This window comes from Emys orbicularis, chromosome 4, assembly GCF_028017835.1.
Source record: "Emys orbicularis isolate rEmyOrb1 chromosome 4, rEmyOrb1.hap1, whole genome shotgun sequence".
NCBI lineage: Eukaryota > Metazoa > Chordata > Testudines > Emydidae > Emys > Emys orbicularis.
The window spans coordinates 38975749-38997548 of NC_088686.1; the positions used below are offsets into that span (position 1 = coordinate 38975749).

Genomic DNA, 21800 nt, shown 5'->3' on the forward strand with positions numbered 1-21800 from the left:
AGGTGGCTAGATTTAACTAGAAGAACTGTTGTCTGTAACCATGAATGTTCTCCATCCCCCTTCGTTGCTGTTCTCTGCCTCTGTTCGGTAGAACCCAACAGAATTCTACCTAGCATTACATTAGAAATGTTCACCCTAAGGAATAAACATGGCACAACACTGGAGTGGCCTTTGGACCAACAACATACCAACCATGTATGGCAGCAGTGACACAGTTAAGTAGAAGCCAAAGGATCTTTGGTGGAGTTCAAAAGTGATCTTGCAGTGTTATCTGAGATGCTGTAGTTAATTCTTGTAAATATATGGAAATACTCCATTCCTTAGACTGCTGTGTGGTCACTTACGGCATATAATCCATTGCATGTAAAACTAATTGTTTTCAGTCAAGTTAGTGGACAAGTGTCCACATAACAACTGTCATTAATTGGCTCCTTTGTTAGCAATCTCAGCAGAGAGACCATTGAAAATAAAGTAGCCATTCCAGGTCAGGTTTGGGGCACACTGGTAGGGCCAGGTGGAGGAAGCTTGGCCTGCCACTGCCCACATTGTATCTATTCTCTGGGTAGAGGATTTTGCTGTCTGCAGAGTGTAAACATGACTCCCTTCCACTACATTTAATCCACATTAACAGAAGGAATCAGGAAGAACTGAGAGATGACTGACCATAACAAATAAAGAATTGAGAGGATATGATTTTTAAAAACTAGGGTAACAAATTCAAAGATGTTCAATCTTTTTTTATATCATAACAAGGATCTTAAACCTGGGGGAGCCAACTCATTTGCTTTAATCACCCTTTTGCCTCAAACTGTGGTGGCTACTGAAGTAGAATAATTTTGTTTTCAAGCTTAATTCCTTTAATCTTTATCTCTGATAAACAATTTGGTATGCTGTTTGCTGTGCATGTGATTAATTTTCTCAATTTGTAATTGTATTGCTTGTGTATAAAGCTTCCGTATACAGGGGCACACAATGCTTTAAGTTTTCATTTTATTTTTCAGGTTGGCCTTGGTCAGTTACATTTACATGGAGGAAGAGGAGTGGAGCAAAATCACCAGGTACCCATTTTATGTCATTGCTGGCATTTATGCCCTAGTGATAAATATAATGATTTACAAGAGAGTAAATTGTCTAGTCCTCCTGAAAAACTAAAACTGTTGTCTAAACGTTGGCTTGATACAGCAATTGTGACTGGCTTTCTTAGCAAGTTGTATGCACTATTCTGATTGGTAGAAGGACCAGATTATTTCCCTGCCCAACATTAGTTGAAGACATTGGAGATGAAGTCAAAATACATGGCGCAAGATTCCTGTACATAAGAGACAGCAGACTTCATTGCACATATCAGTGACTGAGCTTTTGCATGTGTAAGAGGCTTTTCTTGGTGTGCTGATACATAGTTTTGAAACTAGAATCTGGCCCATGTTGTTTACAAGAATTGTTGCCATACAATAAATATACTCTTTCATGGCTGAATAAACAGCAAATGGATGTGTGGCTTTCAGTACTGCCAGGTGTTCACAATTCCCAGCTCAGTGCGGGGTTGGCTTATGCAATAGGAAGAAATTGGTTTGCTGCAAAGGCAGGCAGAATTTTTAAAAAGCTTATGAGATGGTAAATGAAGAGCTGGTGCAACTCAGACTCAGAGTGGGCATGTCATGAAGATGATTATTCCAGACTGATTCCCAACAAGAGAGTGAATGAACTCCGCAGTTGTCTTTAAGTCAACTTAAAACAAACAAACATCCTTTGTTCAGCATTGTTTTTGATCCATATGTATCGTTCAGACTGGGCACAGTCTGCACTGAAGATGGAGGCAATTTGAAATACCTAACATGCAGTTTTGTGACTGCCAGAGTGATCAAGTGTTCCCACTCGCCTCTCAAGTATCAATCAAGAATTTAAAACCAAGAAGGCCTCTTAGAGCCAGCAGCTAGTTCTGGTCAAACTGAACTTTAAATTTAGCCAACTTAAATGAGCTTTCCCTATTGACATCAAACAGTCCTGGTATTCAGCTCAGAAGAGTACAAAATAAGATCTAAATATCTACCCAGACTGGAAAACATCCTATAGACACACATGTCCCTGCAATTAAGTTTTTTGGGATGAGTTAGGCTAGGCTAATAGGGCTCAACTACATAGACTGCTCACAACTGGAAAAATGAGGCATCGCCTCCCTGAATTTTGGGGGTATGCCAGGCCCAGAGTGGCTGTTGGTCTAGGTATGCAAATTATGTGGGGGAAATCTCCTATTATGTATATTTAATCATTCAGTGGACTTGGGCAAAATGTCTAATTAAACAGCTCCTGTTTCCCAATAGTGACACTCAACTTTGTGTTAAAATCTTGGGCAGGATTTTGGCCATTCTGTGCTTAAAAATCGTGAGCCATTCTGCAGATAGAGGAAGACCAGGCAGGTTTCATGCATGGCAGGTTGTCCTCAGACATTGTGTGCAGCCTTTTCTATGGCAGCGAAAAAAAATGCACCTGGGGGCAGTGCTCTCAAAATGTATTATGGAAAAAGAATTGTAATTATAGAGTGAATTTACCTTATGCAAGTGCCTAGAGAATTCATCTTCTGAAACAGGTTGATATGAAGCTGCTTTGTAAATTGAAATGAATGGCATTATTTCTGACCCCTCTTGCTAACTCATGGCATGCCAAGGGATGTTCATCTTCATGTTGGAACCTTTACTGTACATCACAAGCAATATTTGGTAATATACCTGTTACCAATGGAGTGTAATATAGAATCTACAAACACTATTTGTTTATGGAAAGGAAAAGCTTTTATTGACTAAAATACTTTTGGATTCTTTCTCACAGAGAGCATTTGAATACTTCAACCAAGCAGCTAATGCTGGTAACTCACATGCCATGGCCTTTCTAGGAAAGGTAAGACACAAGTATTTTCCAGAGCATGCAAATGTGGATGACTCTTTCATTGGGGGCTGCTGGGTACTCTCCACTTTTTGAAAATCAGGATGATTATTTAGTTGCCTAATTAAAGACTTCAGCTCCTCAGTTAGGCATTCATTTTAAAACAAACAAAGCCTCTTTAGAGAGACAAGGAGGGTGAAGTAATCTCTTATTGGACCAACTTCTGTTGGTGAAAGAGAGACACTTTTGAGCTACACAGAGCTCTTCTTCAAGTCCTAATGCTTTAGAGGAGGGTGTAAGAAACTTCACAATAATTGGTCTCCCTGAGCAGCCACAATAATACAAGAGTGCTAGCTCTGCCTTATTGACTCCTAAGCCTTTCCAGCATATTAAGTCTATGTGTGTATGGTATACACTACTGTTAATGGAGCAATATGGTAGCTCAACTTTTTCCAGAATGCCTTTTGATGAAATACAATAGTTTCCCATAACAAAGCCTCCTAATCAACATCATCTTATTGGTTAAAGAGCAATTTCTTTTCATAGATGTGTTTTTCTTTTATTTTTTAAAAGACAACTATTTAGCCTTAGTCTAAAAACACATCTTTTCTTATCTATACATGTTAACATTTGCACTAAATAGAATTTTTTTGTATATTTTCAATGACAGCCAATAAAAGAAATTGACATGAATTCAACATGGAAAGTTAGTCGAGGTTCTTCACTTCTCCCACTTAAAACTAAACTATGCCCCTTTCTTAATTAACTGTTAGTTGTGCTTTTGTCTCCCAGATGTATTCGGAAGGAAGTGATATCATACCCCAGAGCAATGAGACTGCTCTTCAGTATTTCAAGAAAGCTGCTGATATGGTATGGGGTTTTTTTTTGTTGGTTTGTTTTTGTTTTTTGTTTTTTACTCATGAGTTAGAAATATAAAGGCCATATCTTCTGAAAGGTAGATAGTGATTGGTTCACAAAAGTCTCCCTTTGACTTCATTTTTTGTAACTTAAATAGCTAAAAATTCATATGTAAAGTACTTTACAAACATAGACTGTTTCATAAGACCTAAAATTAATCTCCTGACCACAGTGCTTCGTGGAGTCTGCTCAATGTAACAGGTGCAACAATTCTCTTATGACCTGCAACTATTGATTCTGTTTTAGATGTTTAAATCCCATCTCTGAATTTTCCGTGGGGTGTGTGTAGTCTTCACTTACTCTCCTAAATGGTTGTATAGCAGAGCTGTAAATTAAACTGACACTGTGTTCTATCATGGGCTGCAGTTTTTCTCTTGTCCATGCACCATATGCTTTCATTTCCTTTGATAATATATTCAGATTATCTCACTGAGTTTTAAATACGAAAGAAGCTTGAGCATTTAAAATGTTTATTTTATGGGAAGATTAGCTTGAGGCAGAAGTAGCTTTTTGGGAAAGAAATACAGTGTATGTATAAAATGTGGTGAGAATGCAGTTCTTTGGGTTTTGGGATGAAGTGCTAGTACTTTTCTTGCTCTTCCATGCCCTGCAAGATAACTAACGTTAGCAACTTGATTACTGCTTGAATTTGTCAAGATACCTGGGGTGAGATTCTCACTCCCTTTCCAGACCTTTTACACCACTCCAGCACTTTTTACCCAGCGTAACAGGATCCTAACAGCCCTGGCTGGGGGAGAGTCCCCCCAGTGCATGCACTGTGGAAGACAGCTGTGTAAAGCTGCCTTCAGAGGAACACTTACAAGCCCTGGTGTATGGAGATGGGTGTCGGGCAGAGCCATAGCACACAGTGCCTTAGAGATTCTAGGCAGTGCTGTAGGCCATAAATTGACCATTCCAGAGAGGTTGTCATAACTTAGGGCCCCAAGGCTATTTGCTACACCACGGGCCCCTCCAGCCCTCAGAACAGCCCAGACTCAGGAGCACATAGGTGGCTGAAAGCTACCTTAGAGCCACCTCCCCTTGGCCTGCAAGTTCTGTTCTGTGTCTCTGAGAGGCACAGCACAGGATCTCACTTCTGGTATTGGGCATACCCTAGTTTTCTTCTGAAATCAATGGAGTGGTAACAGAATAAGGGTAGCACAATAGGCACCAAGGAGAGGCTAGCACCATAGGGCTTAAAGAGGTACAATGACCTATTAAAGAGTTTATGAAAATCTATTAATCTTCAACAGTAGCTATCCTAGAGGGAATTAAAGGACATATTAAAGACTTTGGTAAAACTTGTAGCCAGGTCCCCCACTTTTTTCCCCTCCTTAAGTGTTCTTTTCCTTTGTTGTCAGGGCAATCCAGTTGGACAGAGTGGGCTAGGAATGGCTTACCTGTATGGAAGAGGAGTTCCAGTGGTAAGTCTGAATAGTATCTTTTCAGTCCTGATCACCTAGTGGAAAAACCAGTCAATTTCTAAAATATCTGGTTGGTAGAAGAGAATTATGTGTTATGTTACATAATCTTATTTGCTGACTTTTCCTTCATATGTAATCATTTTTTAGTTGCTCAAATCCTATGGATATAAATCGTGAAAGTAAAACTCCAGTACTGAGAAACATACCATGATATTTTCAAATAACTTGAACACCCAGTGCCCATTAAAGATGTTACTAGTCACAGAACTGAAATAATTCTTAAAATACAAAACATTCTATAAAATACTTTTAAAATCCAGCTTTATTTTGTCTTGCAATTTAGATGTAGTTCTGAACTATTCCTATTTATTTCTTGGTTCAAGGACACGCAAGTCTATGTATAGATTTTTATGGAAATCTGCAGAGACAAATGCTTACATCACTTGCTTTGCTAGTGATCCCATGTGCAAGATGTACCTTCCCGGAGCTCTAGGTGTTCAGCTTTGCAAACAGATACATTCAAAATTCAAGGTGTGTCTGTAGTTGAGCTGAACTATTTCAAAGCTAAATCGTGCAGCTAAGAGGTTCTAGAGCTGTTTTCTCCTGAAACAGTACAACGTGTCCATTCCATTTAGCTAAACAAACTAATTATGTCTATGCACAGCACTGCAATCAGCTATTGTAGTATCAAAGCTTTATGGATACCCATCCTATAGCTACTGGCATAGGTTTTTGAAGCAGAGGTTTGTTGGAGAACCTGTAAAGTATTTAGTGATTTCTTGGGTGTCCTAAAAGACTGAGTTAATAGCCCCATTTTTGACACTTGCCATCAAGTGCTAGAGAATAGTCTACTCTGAAGAGTACATAAAAATCGTAGAAACATAGGGCTGGAATGGACTGTGGGGGTCATCTAGTTCAGTCCCCTGCACTGAGGCAGGACCCTAGTATACCTAGTCCACTCCAACAGGTGTTTGTCTATCTAGCTTGTTCTTAGAAACCTCCAGTGACAGGGATTCCAAAATTCCCTTGGAAGCCTAGTCCAGAACTTCACTACCCTTATAGTTAGAAAGTTTTTCCTAATACTTAATCTAAATCTCCCCTTGCCGCAGACTAAGCGGAATACTTCTTGTCCTGCCTTCAGTTGACATAGAGAACAACTGATCCCCATCTTCTCCGTAAGAGCCGTTAACAATTTGAAGACCATTATCAAGTTCCCCCTCACTCTTCTTTTCTCAGGACTAAACATGCCCAGTTGTTTTAACCTTTCCTCATAGATCAGGTTTTCTGAACCTTTTTGTAGTTCTCCTCTGAACTCCATCCAGTTTTTCCACATCTTTACTAAAATATGGCTCCCAGAACTGGCCACACGCTCCAGCTGAGGCCTCACGAGTGCCAGGTAGAGCAGGACAGTTACCTCCCGTCTCTTACATGCAACACTCATGTTAATACGCCCCCCCAAGAATGATAGCTTTTTTCACAACTGCATCACATTGTTGTCTTACTCAACAGAACTCTTCTTTGTGTTTTATGTGTAACTCTTCTACATAGCTGGACAAGAAGCATTAATGTATTTATTCTCCTGTTGTCAGCAAAAACATATCTTATAAAGATTTATGGGCATATAATCCATTCTTGATACACAGATGCATTCATACAAGTCCATCCTCATTTTGATGAGGATATATCTCCTTAGTGTGCCACCTTGCTAGGCTCTATAATGACTCAACTTGTCTTCCTGCAGAATTATGAACTGGCATTAAAGTATTTCCAGAAGGCTGCAGAACAAGGATGGGTAGATGGACAGCTTCAGCTGGGCTCAATGTATTACAGTAAGTGGCTTCAGAATATTGTTGCATTAAGTATTCACTAGATGGCGCTAGGACAGTAGGAGTGTGTTTAACATATATGAGTCAGTACTGTATATTCATCACAAGAATTTAGACCACCTAGCACAAAATATAGTAAAATAGTCTTCATGTTCCTTCAGTTTGAATACTTAGACCTTACCTGATGGAATTTTTCTTAATAAATTGCCTTCAGCTACTGTTACTTAATTGTTTAAATTAAAAGCACAAATACTATATCCTTCATTTTGGTTGCAATTCTGCCTTTGTGGGGTATTCATTCGCAATCTCTGAATAATGTTGACCTCTGGTATGGCTTCTTTCTTTGTAGATGGCATTGGAGTGAAGAGAGACTATAAACAGGCTTTGAAATATTTTAATTTGGCCTCCCAGGGTGGTCATATTCTGGCTTTCTATAATCTGGCACAGATGCACGCCACTGGCACCGGGGTGATGCGCTCCTGTCATACTGCTGTTGAGGTGAGGACCTCTCTTCATAAACTTACAACCCAGGCTAAGTTGTAGAGCTGCTCAGGAATTTTTCAATGAGATGATTTTTGTGGAAAATGCTGATTTGTCAAAACAAAACTGTTCATGAGAAGCGGTCAGTTTTGTTCTGAAAAAAAAAATGAAAATGTCTTGTCTTGATGCTTCTGAAATAAAAATTCCAGGTTTTTTTGTTAGAATATTATTTTTTGTTTTGAAATTTAAGCTAATTAAAAAATAGGTCACAATTGAAACAATGTTTCAATTGATTCCAACCAATATTTTTTTTCAGACTGTTTATGAAAATCTTCAAGATTTTGACTTTGTCCCCATACAGGACAGGAAATTTTTCAAATTCTTAAACGTTCTTGGGACAGGAAAAGGGTTTCCCATCTAGTTCTAGTAATATGTGAAACTGAGTGAAATGTACTGACTGTGTAAGTAAGTTGCAACCTAGTTGAAATCAGTGGAATTGTACACTTCTCCCAGTCCCCACTAGCATTGAATTTTTCCTGTTGAGTTTGGACCCTGTTTCACAGTATAACTTGATAAATGAACAAGCACCTATATATTCCAGGCAAGGTTCCTAGATTCTGTGGCACTCTGCAGTGGCAGACTGGAAGTGTTGCAATAGCTTCACTTAAATTAGGGAAAGAAAAAAAAGCGGGGGTGGGGGGAAGGATTTTTACTGTGAAAGCAAATGATACAACCAAGATGGTAGTCCCTATTTATTTTTAAACTTGAGTTCTCCAGCTGGGGAGGGCTTCAAGATTATCTTTGTAGTGGAGAGCTAGAAACTTTTTTTCTTTTTTTTTTAGCTGAGGTTCTGAAGTAATGTGGATTCTGCCACAAATTTTGTGGATGTGTGGGCCCTGTGCACAAAAACATGCAATACAGACAATTTTGAATTCTAAACAGCTCTTTCTTAAAAGAAACAAGAAAACTGGTGACCTCATTTTTCCTTATGCTGTCTTGCCTGGGATAGGTATTCACTTTGCTTGGGTTAGCCACTTATTCTTCACACTGGTTGAGGTATGGACCTCCTACAACAGTGACTGCCTTTTGGATCTAGAGTTATACTCGAAGAAACCTAGTGTTTTACTGGTTTGTTTTGAGGCTGTTGTATTCCTGCTGTGCTTCCATTGTTAAGGATGTGCTATTAGACTATTAAGCCACTTAGGTCCTCCTTCTATGTTTCTTCCTGTTTCCAGAACCATTACTGTCCACGTAAATAAACTGTTTCAAAGGCTGTCTAAGACATACCTCCTCTTATCCTTTAAACAATAAACTTCTGAAGAAGCTCCTGATAATTGTGTATTCTTCTGGTTTTTTTCCTACAGTTATTTAAGAACGTATGTGAACGAGGGCGCTGGTCTGAGAGACTCATGACTGCCTACAATAGCTATAAAGATGGTGATTCAAATGCTGCTGTGGTTCAATATCTCCTGTTGGCAGAACAAGGCTACGAAGTGGCACAGAGCAATGCTGCCTTCATACTTGATCAGAGTAAGGGGCTGTGCTAGCTTGTGTCAAACAATAGCTCGTTGTGGGTTAGTGGTAACTGTCCATTTAACATGCAATGCATCATCAAGCAAGGCATACCTAGGATTAAGTAGCTGGTCTGAACTAATAAGGTTTCTTGGAAAGCAAGAATTCTCCCCCATCTTGACTGCCTCCTATATTCAGAAGTTATTGATTCTGTTTCTCTTGCCCTGTAAAGATATTTGTCTGGTCTGAGTGTTAATGAACATTTGAAGTCTGACATACCTGTGTTACGGAAAGAGAGGGTGAGACAGTGAGGCCTAGTGCTTGACTTCTTAGTGAAGAGTTGTTACCCTCTTATTCTTGACTAGAAACAATGACGAATACTTAGCTGGGCAGCTGAGCTCTTTCGTTAGACTTGAAAGAACTGCTTAGTAATTAAATCAAGCTTCACTAAAAATGGGTGACCAGAGTAAAGTCTGTTGCAATACCGCAGGGTTATCAGAACATATTAGAAGTATAGTGATACATGTTTTTAAAAAAAAATCTAGACATTTATCAGAAAAATGCTGGGTTCCTGCACTAAGTTTTGTGCGGCTCTCAAAAACACGACTGCTATGGGCTTTGTGTAATTACCTTACTAAGTAAGTCAACCTGTTGACTGCTAGTAGACGTCATAGTTTTGTTTTGTTTTTAATGATGCTAAAAGGTGCCACACTAAGCACCTTGATGGCTTCAATATCCAGAAAGGATACAACAGTGGCAGGGCATTTTGGAAGCTTGTTCTGTCAGTATGTCTCAGTCTTGATCTGGAAGACATCACCTCTAAGTGTAAGAGGGCAAGTTTCCATGGACTCTGAGACTGCCATTTGTGGTGTCACTCTTAAGAAGTGATCACATGTCCATTGGGGACTAGACTGACACTAATTCAATTTACATAGGGTATCAATTGCTGCCACATAATATTTCAAATTTGAAACCAATACTTTAGAGTTGAACGAATTTGAAATGGAATATTAATCTCTTGACCTATGCAGCACTTCCACAGCCATCCATTTGTGTGACACTGTGTCAATAAAAGCCTAAAACTTCCACACGTTTCTGAAATGGATTCTAGCACTGCACAATGTGTGTAATTTTTCTTAACTACTTAGATCCTATCCCTTCAACCATGCTTGGAGGTTACACGCTTTTGAAACTTGTACCCCAAGTTAAAATAACTAGAATTGTTCAACTCCTGTGTTCAAAAACTGTGCTTTTTAAGGCCAGATTTTCAAATCTGCCCAGCTTTCATTGAAAACAGTGGGAGTTGCTGAGGGCTGAGCTCTTGAAAAAAAAATCTGACCACTGTATTACATGCCTACATGGGAGCTAAAATTGTGATAATCTGGCCTCATTAAAGGTGCTAAGTCCTCTGTTATCTGCAGCACAAGTTGTCTACAAGAGAAATAAACTTTATATTGTAACATGTCATATGTTTTCTAACTTGGCTGCTCTACATTACTCCAGCTAGAGAAATCTAGGGAATGTTGCGCCATATGTGGATTGCCCCTTTGTACTTCTGGTCCACATGGGAACCTAGAAAAGGGTATAGAATGGGAGGCATAGAGGTAACTACACCAGCTTTACACCACTCAAAATTCTGTCCCCTTTGCACCACAAGTGCAGCATAGAGAAGAAAGAACCAAAGGTCAGAATCTGACCCATGACCTCTGAGCCACAGCCGTTTAATCCAGCTCAGCAAAGGTTTTTGTAAATGGTGAACATGGACACTGACATGCACGTAATCAGGAAGACAGTATGGAGGTTCTGTGCCCTGTTCCTGCTTGACTTAATTACTTCCTTTTTTTCCTGCAGAAGAGGCCAGCATAGTAGGAGAGAATGAGACTTATCCCCAAGCCTTGCTGCATTGGAATAGAGCAGCCTCCCAAGGTGAGTCACAGTTCAGTGATGACAATTTCACTTTGGGCACCTGGTCTAGTTTATTATCTACAGGATATTTATTAAGTAAGTTACTCTGTCCTTTGGAATAAAACAAGTGTAGTATCAACAGACAGTTACTTTCTGGGTAGTTCCTTGACTGAAGTATTCTGCTGTCTGTCCAGGACTTACTCTTTATCCAGTTTTCAATATGAGAATTGGCTCACATACTACTTGAGTCTTCTGGGGTTAGAAGAGATTCAGTGACTTTCAGCTCTGCAGTCTTACACTTGCTGCCTATCTTATAGGCTTTCCTACTAACATGGCTACTGCTCCCAGTGATTTCCCTTCTAAATCACTACTTTGAAGGATTTATAATTACTTTGACAATAATCAGACAGTGTTTTTTGTCTGTCTCAAATCTGTTTGATAGTCCTTGATTTGAGTGCAAACAATAGCTTGCTGGTTTGGAGCACATCTCTTGGGGGTCATGATTCAAAGAACAGATTTATTTTTCAAAAAGCTGTTTTGCTGGCCACTGGCCAAGATTAAAGTAAGTCCTGGTGCTGTTACAGAGAGACTGGGTGAGAAGGAAAAAGTCAGATATTTAAGATTCTTGCAGATGGCACATCCTCCCAAGCATATGTTGGTTTAACTGTTTCTGAACTGATCCTTGAAGGATATAATTTAATGATCTAAGTACTGACACTGAACTATGTAGACTCGCTGGAATTCCAGATTTAAATCCCTACAGGCTTGATTCAGCCTTTCATCCTTCCAAGCTAGAGTGCCATGCAGTTAACTGTGATGACGATCTCTGGAATGGGTCCTTATAAACTGAGGCTCTGCACAGTGTAGCCACTGACTGTCCCATGGCTCCTTTCATAAGAGTAGAGGTTTACCCGTGTGTGGTTGGGAAACTTGCTTCTCCACATCAGGTATGCTCTGTAGTGCTTACCTGGTGCCCTTCAACCCAGAGATATTTCAGTGGTATCATAGAGACAAGGTGGGTGAGGTAAATATCTTTTATTGGACCAACTTCTGTTGGTGAGAGAGACAAGCTTTCAATCTCCAGTAAAAGATATTACCTCACCCACCTTGTCTCTCCAATATCTTGGGACTGACACAGCTACAACTACACTGCATATGATGATACCTTCGCTTTCAGTGCACGAGGCATCTGGGAATCCTTCAAGTGAAAGGCCTTGTATAAATGTATAAACCTACATTATTTTTCTGGATAATAACTTCAGTTACCATTCAAACTGGCAATGCAAAGTGTGAAATTATACATAGGATCTTAAACAGCTTAACGTCGAAGGGACAGTGTCAAATGATCTGTCTCAACTTTGACTTGTTTTTTAGACTAGCTGCAAGTATCAGTTGTTGTAAACAATACACTACTATTTGACCACCGAGACCTTGCCTCCTTGGCAGTGTGCCCCAAATCAGTGGCCAACCACTAGTGTAGTTGCAAATGCCTGGTGTAGACAAGTTAGGATATGATTGTGTTGATAGGGCATATCCTGATTAAAGCAGGGGTAAGCTCCACCACTGCAAATTGCAACTTGCCTTTTCTAAATTAGGGGTTTGCACTGGTGCAGCTATATCAGCAACTGGATACCAATGGGTTAAACAGGGGCAAGTTTGCAATGTAGACAGGGCCTAAGGAATTGCCAAAAAAAAGCAACCCTGCTTTATATCTAAAACTTAAGTTGACCTAGTTACATAGGGGCTGTGAAAAAATTTCACACCCTGTGCAATGTAGTTAGGTCAACCTAATGTTCATGATAGATGCAGCTAGGTTGACGAAAGAATTCCATTGGCTTGGGTAGCAGCTCTAGGAGAGGTGCATTTACTATAGCAGTGGAAAAACCCCTTGTGTTGCTGTAGGAAGTGTCTACGCTACAGTGGTACAGCAATGTAGCTGCACCTGTGCTGCTGTAGCATTTATAGTGTAGACATACCAAAAGTCTTTGGGCATGTGGCACAGATCTACAGTGTTGGCTCCAACAAAACATTGGAAATGTGAGAAAATTGATGTATGAAAAGGACTAACACACTAACCCATTTGGCAATTATTTTTTGAAAAAGCTAAAACTGTAAAAGTGTCTCTTTTCTGAGCAGGCGGGGGTGGGAGTATATTTTTAAATTAGCCAATATAAGGACATTGTAAGGTAAAATATATAAGGTAAAAAATTAGCAAATAAAATAGTAGCTGAACCATTATGCAAGACACCCGAACATGTTTTATAGCTTTCCCAGAGGCTTCAGTCAGTCTTACACTGCAGTTATTTTGCTAATACTGCTGTGAATATGGAACACTTCATCATTTTATTACTTTGAACACTTACATGAAAGCAGGACAGTTCAGCTGCTGATGCTCTTATTAACACCTTGGGAATAAAAGATTTTGTGTTTTCATTGTGCAAGAAGAAAATAAAGCAAATGATATGATTTACAAGACATTGAAACAAAATGCTTTTCTAGAAATCATCAGTGCATCTTAAAATGAAACTAGAGGCACACTTTGCATATCTCACTCGTCTCTTATACTTGTACTGTCTTTCCTCTAATTAGGTTACACTGTTGCTAGAATTAAGCTTGGAGATTACCATTTCTATGGCTTTGGTACCGATGTTGATTATGAAACTGCATTTATTCACTATCGACTGGCATCAGAGCAACAGCATAGTGCCCAAGCCATGTTTAACCTGGGGTACATGCATGAGAAAGGACTGGGCATCAAACAGGTGAGCACAGCTTGATATGAGTAATTAGTTTTATTCAAAGTATTATTTATTTATTAATAAATATATTTGTATTGCAGTAATCCCTAGAAGCCCTAACTGACATCGGTCCCTACCATGGTAGGCACTATATACAAGCCTAAATAGACCAGACTGACAAAGGGTGGAAGGCAGAAAATATCATTATTATCTCTATTTTGCAGATGGGGAACTCAAGCAAAGAGAAGAGTGACTTTCCCCAAAGTTGCAAGATGTCTGTGGCAGACAGGAATTGAACCCAAATCTCCTGGGCTAACACTTCCAAAGTGTCCTAAGGGATTTAGGAAGAGGGAATTGGGTGTGCAAATCCTTTAGACATCTTTAAAATCTCAGCCCAGAGTCCCCATCCAGTGCTTTAGCCCCAAGATTGTCCTTCCACTCAGAGGTCATGTTCAGGTGCTCTGGAGATTGCCCATCAGGCTTTATGCATCCTTATTCTTAAGCAACAAAATAGTAGCCTTTACTGTCTTGCGATATTAGCTGTGATTTCACATTGAACTAAGCTATGATTCTATCCCCAAACCACACTCCTTTAAAGAGAAGCCAACACATTTGGTTCCTGAGGAAACATTGTTCCTCATCACTTGGGAATCACTTTTAGGATCTAAAGGAACCTGGAAAGCATGAATAAATAGATCTTTTGGTCTAGTAAACCTCAACCCTATTCTCTCACTCTTTTGTGTAGTGCGTGGTGAAGAATATATGTACATGTAAGAACTGCTCAGAACTCTCATACATTATTATAGGGGCATTTAGTAGCAACCTGTCTCTGTGTTGCCTATTACTTTCCATCTAGAAAGGATTCTTGAGACCTTTTATTTATCTCTCACCTCCTTTGCAGCAGGTCTTTGAAATCCAGCATACACTCAAGCAAATGTGCTTTGGTTTTTTGGTTTTCTTTTGTTTTGTACCCCCCATCCCCAATGAAATTCATTCAAATTTCTCAGGGAGAAAACTTTTTTTAAAAAATCTCTATTTCTCTTCTCTTTCTTGAGCCTCAGAAAACTTTTGGCAGCATGCCAAGATAATTCATCATGAAAATGCTGGACCCATGCTGTTGCCAAAGCAGCAGCAGACAATATACAGAACACCTGGGTGACAAGGAGCCAGACTATGGACCCAGCACATGTACTTAACAGTCCTGTCTCCCACTGTGGTAACATTACATGGGGCAGGGGAGCCCCCACCTCTGCAGGGGAGAAAGAAAGGAGCCAAGCCAGACTCCCCCTCACCCACTTCTAGCACCTGGCTCCGTAGACCCATAACCCCTCCCCAAAAAATCCCCCCTTTGATGGCAGCCTTCTCCTGTTGTGAGCTAGTGTGATTAGTCCTATAACAAACAATAGAAGTCTGTGATGCAATGCTGAAGATTCAGGGTTCAAACTGTGATGACTGGAGAGGGGGCGGAGTGCAGATTGTTCCAGATGTACAATTTTTGTTTACCTTTCCTTAACGTACACACACAAAGCCAGGAAATTTTATGCAAAAAAATGTATTTAGGTTGACAAGTCAAGCCATTGAAAGTTAAGAAATGCCAGATTTGCGATTGCCTATGCCGTCTTCATTCTGCCACCTTATGTGTATGCATTATGTATCTTTAATTGCACTGTAATATACTGCTTTTCCACAGAACCTCAACCATATTCAGTGCATAGGTTGGTTACACAAGGAGGCAGAATTATGGTTGCAATAGGCAACCGTAAATCTGTCACTTCATAATTTTAGAGTATTTGCGTTTGAAATTTTAATATTCTCTTAATGTGTTGGGTGATATGTTATAATAATAATAATAATAATAGGCAGAGCTGGTAGCAACACCTGTTATGAAAGTGGCCCAACATTTCCCATTATAAGACTCTGTTTTCAGTTGCTTATAACTTTTTGCTAAACTTTAACTGTTTGGGAAGAAATTTTGCATGCTGGGTGTCTGCCTCAGGCTGAATACCTTGTGGAAAATTTCAGCCAAATGGGTCAGCAAGAATGAGGCTTGGGAAATGTTTTTGCTCATTTTTAAAAAATCACACAACCTTTTCTTTGAAAAGCTTTCGTGTCCCCATGCTTTGGAACAGGGACTTGAAATCAGAAATGTGCCTTTTGCCATCTCTGTGAAAATCTATTCAAATTTGGCAATGTTATAAGCCTTTCAAAAATCGTTACTATATGCTCTGTAGAGTTATTAAATTCTAGCATCTAAATTTCCAAAAATTGCATAGGCAGCCTTAATTCTGGCATTTCCTAAAATTTGATTGCTTGGCTTTGCAACCCTAATGTTCTTTTAACAATCTTTATTTGCCTCCAGGGAGGGGGGGAGAGAGCGTGTGTGTGGTGGTGGTGGGGGGGATTTCAGGCAGCTTCTTAAGTATGAAAATATGGATCATTACTCACATTAAAGTAGCATTAAAGAATTATAATAAGAAATTAGAAATAAGACTCTTGCCATTAAGAAAACACAGCAATTTACAAAGTTTAAACGAAAGCCCAAGTTTGTGTTTACAGTAATTAAGGATATGAACATACCCTGTTTTCACTTTCACTAGAGTTAGTCAACTCATGGTTTTTTATTTAAACACTTACAAGTGCTTCCACAGTTCAATAGTGCTCAAATTTTGAAGAGTTTGTAATAAATAAATAAATGGTGTTAACATCAATATTTCTAGAATTTGTCCCAAATGAGAGATGCTTAATTATGGATCTAAAAACACAAGTTTTTCAAGGGATGGAGAATGGATGCAGAAGAACTGTTTTTATTGTGTTGGTTTAATATTTGAGAAAAATGAGTTTGCCATGTTGTATTAGTTTCTTTTTTTTTTTTTTTTTTTACAAAAGTTTCTCAAAAAGAGACTTGATGGGGGGGCTGCTTTTAACAGGTACTGGGTATCATTAATGTTCAAAATTGAGTTTGCACCTTACGAATTTATAGCAAATATTTTGTGTAGGGAACAAACTCACTAAACATTCTCCTTCATAAAGCAGCAGAAGGAAATGGAAATACAAAATGTATAAAGCAGTGTATAAACTGAACACAACAGCTGTGATTCTAACGAAATGCACTAACAAACTTTATGGCTAACTTCATTTCCCTTATTACTGCTAGTATAGCACAAGTGTGAAAAGGGAAGTGTTCCCTATCACCTTGAACAAAAAGCTTGCTAGGGGAGATTTCTAAGGAATTCTCTCAACCTTTCTTTCTTTTATTGAAATAAAAAAAATAATAGTAAAATATCTAACATAACCCATTAGCACAAGGTATATATAAGATGGTTTTCTGTATTTCTTAAAATTCCAATATAAATTACGGCTTTGTCATATAGCAGCAAGCAGAAAGATTATGGAGTCACTTGGCAGCCATCTGCATAGTTAGGGTTGCATTCTAAAATGGATTCAATGAGGCCTAAAATACTGGGGCTTGATTGGTTGGTTGATATTCTCTAATGTATGTGGCCAGTCTGCTATAGGAGTGTCTGCGAAAGGAGGTTTTAGAATTAAGGCTCCCCTACTGCTTTGCAAAGTTGTGTGTGTATAAAATACATTGATTGAACAGCCACTCTTGCATCAATTTCAACAGTTTTACTCTCGCACAGATATAAACCTAGCATGGATGTGGTTGCAAATACATGGCCTGAAACAGAAGGAGGTGGGGTAGAACAGATCTTAATGAAAGAAAGTTGACCACAAAACGATTCTTCCTTTGAAAAGTTTTTTTTTAATGAATGGGCATTATTGGCTCTTATCTGGCAAACAGGCAAAGTCTAAAAACTCCTTTTGGTATCAGAAATTCTTGGCCCTGAGGTAACTGCCAGCTTCTTCTTCGAGTGCTTGCTCATATCCATTCCAGTCAGGTGTGCGCGCGCCGCGTGCACACCTGACTGGAATGGATATGAGCAACACATCTCGAAGAACAACAGTTACAACGGTGAGTAACCTTTTAACTACCTTAATTTTGTTTGGGTTTCTTTGGAAATAGATTTCACTGTATTATGTATTAATTATAGGATATTCATCTTGCAAAACGCTTCTATGACATGGCAGCTGAAGCCAGCCCAGATGCTCAAGTTCCTGTCTTCCTAGCACTCTGTAAACTCGGGATTGTCTACTCCTTGCAGTATGTACGAGAAACCAATGTAAGTAATGCGAATACTTAAGAGTGATGGCAAGGAATCCTTATTCCTAACTCTGGAACCTCTTTAGAAGTGGAATCAAAGAATCACATCCTCACCCTAAACTCCGCACCTTTTAGGATAAGCTTTTCTGCTCTGTCTTGTTTTCTTCTATTTCACAAGAGAAATGGAAAGGACTAAGGTCTCAATGCCTTTCCTACCTCTGCGGTTGCGGGAAACTGTGTGGGATATACTCATTTTATCCTAATAATTAATCCCCCAATCAGTATTCTAGACGCTGTGCTAATACTCCCTTCAGGAGAACTTTCCTGGCCCAAAACTTGATAACTTACGTATGTGAGCAGGTTTCCCCAGAATTAAGCTTACCATCCCAGGACAGCATGCCAGTGTTTGTTTGCGTTCCTTCTTTCTGGCTTGATCATACTGTATTTGCACTGCCTTATATGCAACCATAACAATTCCACCCCACCCCAGTTAGAAACTATTATCAATACGATTATTGTGCTGTTCTCTCAACAGGATCTCCACATAGTGCTTGGTGATGGGTATTAAAGAAATGTTTGTCTAGGTACTTATATGGCCCCCATCATCATATTATCGGACTGCCTCCGATGTTCATTAATTTAATGTATTCCCTCAACACCCTTAAGGACAGGACAGGCAAAGGCTGAGAGCAATGATCATACCCATTTTGCAGAAAGGGAGCTGAGGCACAGAGATTAATTGACTTGCTGATGGTCAAACAGGAAGTCTGGGCAGAGTAGGAGGCATGGATTCAGTTCCCTGAGACCTGGTTCAGTGCCATAAGCATAAGTCCATCATCCCCTTCTCTCTGTTTCTCCACTTCTGGTTTCTACTTCTGCACTTTTGTTCAGGACATTTGGCAGGCTCCAGCAAATGAAAAGAAAAAAAGAAATAAACTTCAGCTTTCATCAGAAAATAAGCAAATGATACCTGAACTACTGCAAAATTCTTTTCCTGTAGTTTTCGTGCAGATGTTAAGTCTTGAGCTTCAATGAAGAAAATATGATAGAAAAAAAATTCAGTTTGAAGGAGGAGCAGAACAGTTTCTACTAGTTAATATGGCAGCGTAGGTTATTCTTGCCTCAGGCTTAAGACTGGTGGGTTAAAGGCTTTGCTCACATGAAAGATATGTAAATTCATAAGAAGAAGTTGCAGGTGTTCATTGTATAGTGCATAGCATTTTCTGTTGTAGCTGTTGAAACTGGAGCTTGATTTTGGTTAATCTATAATGGCAAATATTGGTACTGGTGTATTAAAAGAAAACTGCTAAAAATAAAAAATGCAGGTGGCTTTCCCCAGAATTAAAGATGTCTGAAACTGCTACAACATTTCTGACTCATGCAGCCAGAAGAACATAATGGTGAGTTGTTGGTTTTGTTTTTTAGATCAGAGAAATATTGTCACATCTTGACATGGACCAGCTGTTGGGACCTGAGTGGGACCTTTACCTTATGACTATCATCGCTTTGCTCCTAGGAACAGTTATAGCTTACAGACAGAGGCAACACCAAGCTATCCCCAGACCGGCAGGGCTGCGGCCAGCTGTGCCCCAACAAGAACCTCCACCAGAACATCAGCCACCACAATAGCAGCAACAGGAATCTCAATGAAAAGAACTGTATTCTCCAGCAGAAACTATTTTCATTGTGATTTAGAACAGATCAATGGTCCTTTTCCCCCCAAAAGAGGCTCAAAGAAGCATAAAATTCTGAAAGCTGCTTAGAATGATGCCTTTTTTCAGGGATAAGTAACTTTTTCTAGACTGATTTGAATGTTATTTCAGTGCCAATGGAATAACATAATGGCTTTTTTTGTGAAACACAAGTGTGCTACTACAAAAGTGATGCCTGCTATATCCAATTTCTCTTTATTCGAAGTCCCTTTTTCATCATCGCTTAAAGTGTGTGGAAAACATTGGCTAATAGGAGCTGGCCCATGTAGAAAGAAAAAATGTTGAAAGGCTGAAAACCTGAACTCTGCTTTTCTGAGCAAAAAGAGATCCTCTAGAACTGTGAGAGAATTTGTTTTTCTTATCTGCATCCCAAGTATTCCTACAGACCTTATTTTAATTATTCTTTAATAGTTTCACAGTTCATGTAGTCTCATTATTTACCTTTGATGGCTTAACCTGGATGTTCCATTCAGAGGAAGCAAAAACAAAAGCAAAATCTGTAACTAGTGAGAAAACTTCTTGTTCTCTGTGATTTGCACTTTTGGGGTCTTGTTTTTTCCTTGCAGCATACATTTTTGCTAATTGCCAATCTCTATTCCAGAAGGTGAATAGGGATAGATTGCATTTGTAAAATAAAAGAATGATTTAACAAATCCTCCACAGAATGTCCTCCACAAACATTTGGAAAAGTGGTGAATATTTTCTTGTAGCCTCTGTGCACCTTGTGGGATTTCTTAGCACAAGAGCAAAAGGGCAATTTGTTAGTCTTCCTGCTTTATTTTTTTAATCTTGTCTCAATAGTAAGCTGAGAGAGTGGCTAACTGTAGAATGTAGCAAGAATTATTGTTAAGAAAAGACTCTGATGGGGGGACGTAGCCAGAAGCCTTCTCAGCTCAGTTATGGGTAGACTATTTTTCTAGTGTTTCTTTTATTAAAAGGTGGGACTCTCATGTTTCTCCAACTAGTCTTACAACTTCAGCAATCCAGTCAGTAAGTACAATGGAAATGACCTGTATCACAAGGTCTTTATGCAGTTACATTCTACATATCTTGCTACATACACAGTGGGTGCAGCAGAGAATCTGCCTCTATCTGCTGAGCACATCTAAATGAAGGGAGGTTCAAAAGGATGAATTCCAGCTCCCTACTCTTGGAGCTGAATTTTCATCAGCATTGCTGCATTTCAGAGTAGCCTAAGAACTGCTCAGAAATGTGCTGGCTGGTAACAGCCCCTCACTGGAACACAGGAACATCTAGAATGACATAACAGATGGCTATAGCATTTGAGGACTCCCCTTGATGGGGGAATCCAGAGTGGAGGTGGTCCTAATGGATTATGGCTCCTTCGTGTCACCAGAGCAGTGCAAAGGTGCCACACTGGGGTAGCGAATCTGACCCATAAACTCAAGGTTCTTGTTTTGTAAAATTCTTGATTGTTGTTTTAACTGATCATAACCATTTGGAAGCTAAATGCACAAAGTAAATATGGGAGAATAGCTTTCTGGGGGAAGAAGGCAGAAATCTGTACTCCTTTTTCTCAGTAGCAGATATGGATATTTGTTTCCATATTAACACTATACCCTGTGGATACACTATTTTAAAGCAAAATGAAATTTGAATATTCAAGACTCTGACGCTGCCTCTAGATCATACATTGTGCATTTAAAGAGTTAACTGCTTCCTTTTTAAAGGCTTTTGTTCAGTAGATCGGAATTTAAGTAAGAACCAGCCTGTATGAAAAGGCTTCGAAACTGTGAGATCTTGTACGTTTTGTACATAATGTATTATAAAGAGTTGAATGAGCAAGGTCTCTTTGCAGTTAACTTGTTGAATTTTGGGAGAAGGGCTAAATATTCTTTCCTGGAAGCTAATATTTTGTGGCTGACTGCAGTATTATGAATACAGAAAAAACTTTTAGATACTCCAAGAGTGTAGAGTCAGAATCTCACTAGGTCTTCATGGAAGTTCCATTCTGGGGCAAGGGGATGTTTCAATTCTGTTTGAGAGGGAACAGTATTGAATTTCTACATGGTCTGATTAAAATGTAGAGCAGTCCATTAACTGCATTATTTTAAAAAAAAATTCAGTGAACTTCTAAACCTTTTCCCTCTGCAGTATTTTACCTCTTCCCTTGATTTTGTAGATCTCTCTAGCTCAGCATGAGGTAGTTAAAGGTGGATGGAAAACATTTTCCAATTCACCACCACTGAATGCATTGTGTATCTATTTTGTTTTTTTAGCAG

General features: G+C 39.2%; 1 protein-coding gene across 1 annotated transcript in view; it reads left to right on the forward strand.

Annotated features, from left to right (window-relative positions):
- Window positions 1–19474, forward strand: part of SEL1L (SEL1L adaptor subunit of SYVN1 ubiquitin ligase) — a 51919-nt gene extending 32445 nt beyond the window's left edge. Inside the window, exons 11-21 of the mRNA XM_065403594.1 lie at window positions 1002–1058; window positions 2827–2895; window positions 3673–3750; window positions 5160–5222; window positions 6964–7051; window positions 7398–7546; window positions 8893–9058; window positions 10892–10966; window positions 13535–13707; window positions 17736–17864; window positions 19271–19474. Of these exons, the coding sequence (XP_065259666.1) occupies window positions 1002–1058; window positions 2827–2895; window positions 3673–3750; window positions 5160–5222; window positions 6964–7051; window positions 7398–7546; window positions 8893–9058; window positions 10892–10966; window positions 13535–13707; window positions 17736–17864; window positions 19271–19474 (1251 nt within the window). The remainder of the gene's footprint in view (window positions 1–1001; window positions 1059–2826; window positions 2896–3672; window positions 3751–5159; window positions 5223–6963; window positions 7052–7397; window positions 7547–8892; window positions 9059–10891; window positions 10967–13534; window positions 13708–17735; window positions 17865–19270) is intronic.
- Window positions 19475–21800: the final 2326 nt, after the last annotated feature.